The 10,454-nt window shown below is 39.6% G+C and overlaps 1 protein-coding gene across 2 annotated transcripts; it reads right to left on the bottom strand.

Annotated features, from left to right (window-relative positions):
• Nucleotides 1–809: 809 nt before the first annotated feature.
• Nanog (Nanog homeobox) lies at nt 810–5,791 on the bottom strand. Of its 2 annotated transcripts, none has more exons than XM_047551594.1 (4): nt 5,641–5,791; nt 3,340–3,605; nt 1,791–1,877; nt 810–1,235 (listed from the first exon to the last, which is right to left on the bottom strand). In XM_047551594.1, the coding sequence occupies exons 1-4, from the start codon at nt 5,789–5,791 to the stop codon at nt 810–812; spliced, it is 930 nt and encodes a 309-aa protein (XP_047407550.1). The 2 variants fall into 2 exon arrangements, with proteins under 2 accessions (XP_047407550.1, XP_047407552.1); XM_047551596.1 differs by having other exon boundaries at nt 810–1,187.
• Between the last annotated feature and the right edge of the window lie 4,663 nt (nt 5,792–10,454).

Raw genomic sequence — 10,454 nt, 5'->3', positions numbered from 1 at the left:
CTGGGGATCGAACCCAGGGCTTTGTGCTTATAAGGCAAGCACTCTACTTTTTTCTACAAATATTAATGAGCAAATTAGGTGATATAGTAAAATCAAAGTCCAAACAGGTGGAGGAAATCAATGAAGCACATTATGTAGCTTAACCCTTCACCCTTTACCTCAACAACTGACTTTTTTGGTGGGAAAAGCAGGGGTAATGAACCCAGAAGCACTCAAACACTGAGCCACATCCCCTCTTTATATGTATTTTATTTAGAGACAAGGTCTCACCGAGTTTCTTAGGGACTTGATAAGTTGCTGAGGCTGGTTTTGAACTCTCCATCTTTCTGCTTCAGCTTCCTGAGCTGCTAGGATTATAGGCATGCAGTACCACACCCAGAAGCAACTGACATTTTAATAAGTAAGACCTCCCAATTGTGGAAAATGAAACTAATTCTTCATATATTTCTTTGTACTTTTTACTTCCTATTCTTACGGTGAAGATTCTATATCCTATAGATATCTAAACTATAATAGTTCTTCTTATCTATAGCTAGAGACATCTTGTCTGTAGCAAGCAAGGCTCTTAAAACATTGAGGGCTGGGGATGTGGCTCAGTGGTGGAGTGTTTGATCCCCAGCACCACATACACACAAAAACACATCTTTGATAAGTTTCTAATCATACTCCAAATCCTCAAATTGACACCGAGGTCTCAATGAGAACCAGGATATCAAGCAGAAAAGTACACAGCTCCAAAGTTAAAAAAAAATCCTATATGAAAGGAATTGAGTTTCTGCCCAGACTGAAAATGAATAATATGTCCATCCTCACACATCTTCAGACTGCCTATTAAGAGAATAATTTAGGAATAAGTCCATGGTTTGTGGAGCACTAAAATACATATGGCTTTCACCAGTGACTGCCAAGGTGGCTTCTAAATCACTGGCAGGAAAATTTTGTTGGAATTGCATATAGGGCTGCAGAGATTCCTCTCCATAGTTATAGAATGAATTGTTCCAGGCCTGATTGTTCCAGGATTGGGTGTACCAGGTCTGAGTGTTCCAGGAGTGGTTGCTCCAAGACTGGCTATTCCAAGACTGGCTGCTCCAAGACTGGCTGTTCCAGGTCTGGTTGCTCCAAGTTGAGTTATTCCAGGTCTGATTGCTCCATGGAGGGAGGTTTCCAGATGAGGTAGCCTGGAACCCCTGGTTATAATTAGAGTAGAGGCCTGGATATTCAATGGGTACTGAGCCCTTTGAAAAGAAAATGGTGGATTTAATCTCATGAAAATCGAAGGGAGATCAGTACAGTAGAGCAAAAGGACCAGGGGGAGGGAGAAGGGGAGAAAGGGAAAATACTAGGAAATAATATTGGCTAAAATTATATTGTGTGCATGTATGAATATGTAGCAACAAATCCCACCATCAAGTATTAGGGTAATGCACCAAAAGATATGGAAAAAAAAATAGTGGGTCAACTCGAAAGGTATAAGGAAAATAACTACAACTGGAGTTGTATGATTCAGAAATGGATAAAACTAAAAGATCATCAAAAGGAAAGACCAGCCTGGTGTGGTGCAGCACACCTGTGATCCCAGTTCCAGAGGCTCAGTAGAGGCTGAGGCAAGAGGATCTTGAGTTCAAAGCCAGCATCAGCAACTTAGCAAGGCCCTAAGCAACTCAGACCCTGTCTCAAAATAAAATACAAAAAAGGGTTTGGAATGTGGTTCAGTGGTGAAGAGCCCCTGGGTTCAATCTCCAAAGTGGGGGAAAAAAAAAAAGGAAAGACCAGATAAAATATCCTGTTACCTGAGTCACACTATTGCCATTCTTTGGCCAGTTGTTTTTCTGCCACCTCTTACATTTCATTCTTTGGTTTTGGAACCAGGTCTTAACCTTCAGAAAAAAGAAAAAGAAATTTCAAAATACAATCAATGCAGATGTACTTTGGATCAAAGAATATAGTTAACTTTTCCTCCCGACAGTTATAAGTATCTAAAGCTCAGGAACAGAATTTGAATTTTTAAAATTCTTAAATGTTTATTTATTGGTACTGGGGATTAAGTTCAGGGGTGCTTAATCACTTAGCCCAAGCCCCGGCCCTTTTTATTTTTTATTGAGACAGAATCTCACTGAGTTGCTTAGAAATTCACTAAGTAGCTGAAGCTAGCTTTGAGTTTGTGATCGTCCTGCTTCAGCCTCCCAAATTGCTGGAATTACCGGCCTGGGCTACTACGCTTGGCCCTTTCTTAAATCTTGAACCAATGTTTTATGAATGAATTTCTAAGCCTTTCAAATCAATTGGCTGGTTTTGTTTAATCTAGCTAGTTACATAAGGCCTGATGTATTTAAAAGTCTACTGAACTCCCTGCTCATAGGTTTTGCCAATGCTATTATTCGTTAAAGGTAACCTTTTGGAATACCTTACCACTTTATGAGCACAATTCTATCTGGCACTAGAAATGGAAAACCAGAAAACATTTGATGAGTAAGTAAACATTGCCTGTACTTCAATGATGCACCACAAAAAAAAAAAAAAAAAGTTGTACACTATTAAGTAGGATGAAAAACTTTATAAAAATTCTTTATTCTTTTTTGGGCAGTATTGGGGATTGAAACCATTGCCTCTCACATGGTTGGCAAGTGCTCTGCCACTAAGCTAAATATGCAAATCTTTCTGAGACAAGGTCTTGCTTAGTTGCCCAGACTGGCCTTGAACTTGCCATTCTCCTGCCTCAGCCTCCTGAATAGCTGGGAACACAGTCCAGTGCCACTGCACTTGGCTACAAATTTGTTCTCAATATAAGTGAACACTTGGACTGAAAATAAAGGGTAGAAGAGGTTAGAACAACTGGAGAAAGAAAATGGACATCAAATGTATGAAAAGTGACTGATCTTGTTAGTAAGCAAATGCTTACATTTTAATATAATGAAAACAAAAAAGATTCCATTTTCATGTTAGAATTAAATTATTTGTAGAGGGGCGCTTTTACATAGTATACATAGAGGTAACCTGCCTAAAATCCAGCAACTCAGGCACCAAGGCAGCAGGATTGAAAGTTCAAGGCTGGCCTTAGCACCTTGGCAAGGCTCTAAACAACTTGACGAGACTGTCTCAAAATAAAAAAGGAAAAGGGTCCAGGATGTGGTTCAGTGGTTAAGCACTCCTGGGTTGAATCTCCTCTACCAAATAAATAAACATATAAATATAAATAAATAAATAAATAAATAAATAAATAAATAAATAGGTCTGGGGTGGGGAGTACACACAGAGGTACATCCAAAGAGATGTTAGCCACAGTTATCTGCAAACTGACTTCATTTTGTTTATGTTATTGCAATAACAAAACAACCCTACCTGTTTGTAGCTAAGGTTCAGAATGCTAGAAAGTTCTTGCATCTGCTGGAAGCTGAGGTATTTTTGTCTCTGAAACCTGTCATTGAGTACACACAGCTGGGTTTGAGAAAACACTGTTCGAATCTTCTGTTTCTTGACCTGGATCTTACTGTCTTCCTTCTTTACAGTGCTTTCCTCTTCAGAAGTGGATGGTTTTACTTTGGGACTGGTAGAAGAATCAGGGCTATCCTGAATAAGCAGGTCCAAGGAGGACGGAGGAGGAGAGACTACTGGGAACAAAAGAAATTTGACACTTTTCTCTATATCTCTTTTTCAAACACTTAAATCTTAAATTTATTCTTTTCAAAGTACTTTTATAGGGGCTAGGGAGATAGCTGAGTCGGTAGTGTAAGCACAAGGCCCTGGGTTCGATCCCCAGCACCCCCCCCCCCCAAAAAAAAGCACTTTTATAAATCATCACAACCTTAGATAAGGAACAATTAATTCTTTCTTTTTTTTCTTATCCAACCCTTAACACTTTACCAACCTGTGAACAACAATGCAAAAAGTGTTGCAAGTGACTGCGGAAACATTTCAGTAGCAGAGTGCTTGCCTAGCATGCATGAGGCCCTGAGCTCAATTCCCCGTACCCCCACAGAGACAAAATTTATAAGCATCTGTATTTTATATATTTATTTATGTTGCTGGGTGCTGAGGATGGAACCCAGAGCCTTGCACACACTAGGTAAGGGCACTACTGAGCTACACTCTAGCCATTATCTAGACTCAGAGGCACCTGATTATTTATTTGCATTGAAGTGTTCTCAGTGGTTCAACACCAATAGTACCCCTGGTCTTGCAGAAATGCATACTCTTCTCCTTCTTACATGTAATTTTAAAATCTTCAACCAAGCACAAGAAATAGGTCATGTCCTAAAATTTAACCCATCCACACACATTTGTGCATGAACAATGCTCAAATACGCAGTCGTCACACTAGGGTTGTACCCCACTGTAGAATGATTATTTGCCTAGCGTGTTCCAGAGCCTGGGTTCCATCCCTAGAACCCCCAAAAGAAAAATACATGTAATATATAGTGGTCATTTTATTTACTTTTCTTTTTTTCACCCCCCACCCCCGCCCTGTGATAATGGGTACTGAGCCCAGGGACGCTCAACCACACTGAGCTACATACCCAGACCTTTTTATTTTTTTTACTTTGAGATAGGGCCTCACTAAATTGCCCATGCTGGCCTTGAACTTGCGATTCTTAGCCTCCTGAATAACTGGGATTACAGGGGTATGCCATCATTCTGGCTCCACAACTGTTTTTTACAGTTATAGTCACAATGTAAATAGTTTTTAATCTACTTAATACTGTAAATGTTGGTACCCCTTATAAGCAGGAGAGCTAGGAACAGGTGTTTTTTGTTTTGAGGTGTTGTGGATGGAACCCAGAGCCTAGCCTAGATAAATACACCACCACTGAGCTACATCCCGAGCCCTTTTTATTTTATTTTGAGATAATGCGCTTACTAGAATTTGTGATACTTCTGCCCCTGCCTCTACCTTTCAAGTAGTTGGGATTTATAGGCATGCACCACCCTACCTGGCCTAGGCATATGTTTTAAAGCCCAAATGGATTTCAAATCTGAGTTCTAGCCTCATTCTGTTTGACCGTGAACAAATTTAAATTTTTACCATAAAATTAGGTCAACATTTGTTTGGAATTTAGGACAGGTGAACACAGCAGATGCTCCCAAACTCAGAACTGCTCATTAACATCCACACATCCAAAGGTTGTGAGAAGAACCAACCACTACTGTGGTAGAAAAAAAAAAAAAATGCATCTATATAAATCATATACTAATTATAATCTCACCTTGACTTGACTTGCCATTTTTGGCTAACCAAAAATGTGATGCTCACCCCCAAGTTGGGATGTTAGTTCCTCTGGCAAATGAACAATAATATTTACTGTAACCGGGTGCCCAGCACTGTTAAGATTTGTACATCTCTTCATTTAATTTGTACATCTCTTCATTATTTTTTCCACAATGCCTAAAAGCATATAGGTTCTCAAAAAAAACACACAAACTGCTCAATTCTGTGTCCCTCGTCTTAGTCCATAATTCCTGAGACCTGCAGCATAATTGAAAGCATCTCCAAATTACAATTCAAAGACGGTATTCAAAGGATTAATAAAGACACCTGTTTATATTAATGGGCTGTAATTCCTCAATAGGGCAATGGACTCTTAACCCCTTTTCTTTTCTCTCTCCTAAGGAACTTGGCTATTGAAGGATTAAATATTTCCTTACCACTCTCTGTGAGGTGCATCTCGGCAGATGACATTTGAGCAGATGGATAATTTTCTTCAGGACCATTAATCACAGGTATTGGTGAAGAGCCCCTAGAATCAGATGCTTCCAAGCAAGGCAAACTTTGGGGACAAGCCGGATCCGCACTCATGTTCCTCAGAAGGAAAAAAATAAACTATAAAGAGAATAAGACTTTAAGACTTAAGTGTCTAGGTGGAAGACCTTAGAAAAAATGAAGACCTGATACAAAAATATCAAGAAGCCCGGATGAAGCCAGTCTCTACCTTAACAGGCAGCCCAATCCAGTAAAAGGTTAAAACTTTAGTTTCTGGACTTGTAATATAGACTCTATCACCTTTAGACACGCCCCTCCCAACAGCCCCGCCCCTCCCAGCAGCCCCACGCCTCCCCACACCCTTGTGAATTCCCAGTTAATTCCGTCTGCCAGTCTCACCAAGGCCATTGTAATGCAGAAGTGGCTGTGGAGTAGCCCAGACTGGGTGGAGAACCAGAAAACTGGGGCCACAAAATCTGGAAACGAAATAAATTCAGCGATTAAATACTTTTAGGTTCACTATGTTTTCCACCTTTAAATCAAGGATGTACCTCCAAGTTCTAGAAATTTCAACCCATCTTCATTCTATTAAAAGATGTTGCCTAAGGGATCAGGTGATGTTAAACATGGTACTTGTTTTCAACACCCACCTTAGTTCCTTGTTTTGTTTAGCTTTTAGAAAGACTGGAGAGTTTTTCCACCAGGACTGTTGATTTTTAACAAAAACCAGAGGAAAGGACATGTGACCTACTCACAAGACACTTTAGAACCCTATTAAATATGCATCTACCTTTATGGGAAGATTTTCAATTAGTTTTTATATACATGTTACTGGATAGAATCCTGGTTCAGTTACTTTTATGTCTCAGTTTTTTCATTTGTAAATAAGAGTAAAACCCCTTTTTTGTGTTGTAGGAATTAAAGAAGACATGCTAATGATTTATATTTGTTCTGTCAGCGATCTACATATGGTGACTGTTAATAGATCTTGTGCTTGATCAGGAGCCTGTGCTCCAAACCACCAAGTTTGAAATGGTCTTTTTTGTGATTATCATTTTAATCCAGTAAACATGATAGAGTAAAAGCAGTGGCGTTTTACTTAATTCAGGACTTTTCAAGATATTTCTAGACATAAACTGCATAATCTTACTTAATCTGGGATATTTCTAGATATAAAATGAGATTTATTGAACTCTAAGCCAGTCCAACTGGAAGGAGGAGGGTATAAAGAGAAACATCTTGTAGACTTCTTCTTCTTTAGCTTTTTAGCTTTTTTTCCTCAGGCCTGGCATATTGTCATGTCCTTTAACACCACCCCCATCCCTACTCCACCAATTTTTAGGGATGAGGAGTATATTTATCAAAGAAACACAAATTTCAGAATTAAGTTCCAGCAATAACATACTCAAGGACAAGTGTAACAACCCATAGCTTTCCATTTTTCTCACCATTTCTGAATCCAGTATTCAAGAAACGTTAAGATTTCCTCCTCTTTTCCAATCTTCCACTTCTCAAAGTATACCCTTAGCAAAACCCAAGTATATATTTTTCTGAGACATGATTCTAATCCTCCCCTGCAGCTGTGCTACTTGGGTCACCACCCAGAGTTGCTGGCTTTGCTGCCACACAAGCTGATTTTCATTTACAATGCAAACGATGATGCCTTTTTGTGAGAGTAGGTTTGTGGCTGGGATCAAACCAAGGAGGTATAATTCTGTGTGGTCTTTTCTTTGTCTTCTCAGACCATCATCTTGAGGGAAAAAGTAAGAATAGAGGCCTCTGGGAGAAGGTAAGTGGAACTGGATGATTTGTGCTTTGAGCAGATAGTCACTGTCTCATTAGAAATAGAATATGATAGCATGTGCAAAACTCTGGGTTCAATCTCCAGCATGGAAAAAAAAAAAAAGATTTCTTTGAAAAGAGAAAAACTTGACTTCTGGTTCTCAATCAGCACAGTTTGGTAAATGGGCGCTGTCAAGGCCACCAAATATCTGAGTTTATCCGCAGCTCTCTGAAAGACTGGTAGGAGAAGTTTTGTTCTTTGCTGAAGGATCTTTGCATAAGATCCTGGATGAATTCCCCTGCCCCCATCCGGGTCTCTTTGTGTCTAGGGTGAGTCTCTGGGGTGAAAGACCAAAGAGTAGGGGGCTGATAGCTGGAAGGCAGGCTTGTTACATTCTTTGCTGAGGAAAGCAATTTGAATAAGGTTGAGAAAGTTTCAGAAGCTGTTGGAGACTTTGTTGGAGTGAGCTGTGTGGGTGGAGGAAGGGTATGTTAAAATGAACTAACAATTGGTAGAGCAGATCAAAATAGACCAAAAAGACCATTGCAAAGTATGTGATAAGTACTGAGCAAGGATGAGGTATGCACTGCATGCTAAGTACACACAAGGGGAGGCAGCGGGACGGGGGGAATCAGAAGACTGTAAAGGACTTCAGATGAGCTGAAAAGGAAAAATAAGGAAAGAACAGGGAAGGGGATTCCAGAAAGTTAACAAATGAGAGAAAATATGGGTTCCAATACTGATGTTTAAAAAAAGCTCCAAGGTAGGGATGGAATAGGAGGGAGGCACAGGAGGTAATAGGGTAATACGGTACACTCTTGCTATGGTAAGATATGGTGAACTCTATTAGCATCTAGCCCAGTGCCTGATACATGTACATGCATGTTTGATAATTATGATTTTAATAAATCAGTACAGATGGAGATGTCAAATAAGTCATTGGAAATTAGGGACGAGAAACCTGAGGTGGAAGAAGTGACCACAGGTAGTAAAAAGACAGTGTGCTTTGAATTAAATCTTTTATTTATTCTTTCCTGGTATTCTGTCTGTTATCCTGCTTCTCTCTCAGTCTCCTCCTTTCTGGTTCTCCCTTGACCCCTGTATAATCTAAAAGTTAAGAGTGAGCCAGGTGCAGTAGCACATACCTACAATCCCAGCGACTTGGGAAACTAGGTAGAAGGATTCCAAGTTCAAAGTCAGCCTCAGCAATTTAGTGAGGCCCTAAGCAATTTAGCAAGACCCTATCTCAAAGTCAAAAATAAAAAGGGCTGGGGATGTGATATAGTGGTTAAGCACCCCTGGGTTCAATCCCCAGTACCACACACACACAAAATAAAATTAATTAATTAATTAATAAAAATAAAAGCTAGATTGTACCAAAGTTTAGTTCTCAAACCTTTTCTAAAAATTATTATTATTATTATTATTATTATTAGTGCATAATGCTCATACATAGTTGTAGGATTTGTTGCTATATATTTATACATGAACACAGTATACTTTGGTCAATTTCATTCCCTGGTACCTCCTTTTCCCACCTCCCTCCTTGCCCTTGGTCCCCTTCTTTGACTGATCTTCAGACTCCTTCTGTTCACACTTCTGATCTTATTCTGTCTTGTCTTTTTTGGTACTGGGAATTGGACCCAGGGATGCTTTACCACTTAGCCACATCCCCAGCCTTTTTTCTTTTTTGTTTTGGGGCAGGATCTTGCTAAATTGCTTAAGTCCTCATTAAATTGTTGAGGCTGCGCTCAGCCTCCAGAGTGAGTCTCTGGGATTAGAGTCATGTACCACTGGCTCACAGTTTTGTTTTGTGATTTTAATAAATGCTTTTGACTCTAATGTGTATCTTCATTCCAGGCCTATTCCCCAAATCAAATCTCATGTATCCACTGCCTACTTAACATCTCCAGTTGGATCTCATCACAAAATTAATATCTCCAACACCAAATTCCTTAAATTCCTTACTGGACAGCCTCCTCTTGTCGTATTTTCCATGTCAGCAGGTAACAATTCCATCTTTTCAGTTGTTTGTGCCAAAATCTCATCACCATCTTTGTTGGCTATATCTCCAAAGTATATCCAGAATCCAATTTCTAAGAATCTAGTTACTTCTTTCTTTCAATTTTTTTCTTCCACATGTTTCCTTTTTTTCCACAGCTGAGCAAGTTTTTGATCATCATGTGATTCACAAATTGGTGAAACAGCAATGTCAAGAAATGGTTATTTTTGACATTCTTGTATTTTTTCTTTATTAAACCCAGGGGTGCTCTACCACTGACTACATCCCTATAACTTTTTATTTTTTATTTTGAGATAGGTTCTTGCTAAGTTGCTTAGGACCTCACTAAGTTGTTGGGGCTGGCCTCAAACTAGCGATCCTCCTGCCTCAGCCTCAGCCTCCTAAATCATCCCGAGTTACCTGTGTATGTGCCACCACTCCTGGTTGTTTATTTATTTATTAGTTTATTTCGTATTGTTGGGAATTGAACGCAGGGCCTCAGGCATGCTAGGCATGCACTCTATCTCTGAACTACATCCCCAGTACTTTTTATTTTGAGATTTTTAAATTTTATTTTGCTAAATCGCCCAGGCTAAACTTGAACCTGTGACTCTCCAGCCTCAGCATCCAGAATCTGTTGGGATTACAAGTGTGCACCACTGTGACTGGTATGATGGTTCTTTTTTTTTTTTTTTTTTGTGGTACTGGGAATCGAACCCAGGGACTTGTGCTTGCAAGGAAAGCACTCTACCACTCTCCCCAACCTGTGATGATTCTTTTAAAGCAAGTATTTCTTTCTTTCTTTATTTCCTGTGTCATGGGGAGATTAGGGGTCTGAGAATGATCTGTGTCTCTTGGCAAAAGGGTAAGTTCACATTTGGCACGTATGCTCACCTATACTGGTGCTGACCTTTCCTAAGTATCTCTGAATCTACTGCCCTATCCAAACCACTTTCCATTCTTTTCTTCTCATC

Source organism: Sciurus carolinensis, chromosome 4 (assembly GCF_902686445.1).
Source record: "Sciurus carolinensis chromosome 4, mSciCar1.2, whole genome shotgun sequence".
Lineage (NCBI taxonomy): Eukaryota > Metazoa > Chordata > Mammalia > Rodentia > Sciuridae > Sciurus > Sciurus carolinensis.
The sequence above is the reverse complement of the archived record's forward strand: the minus strand, read 5'-3'. Positions and strand labels throughout refer to the sequence as shown.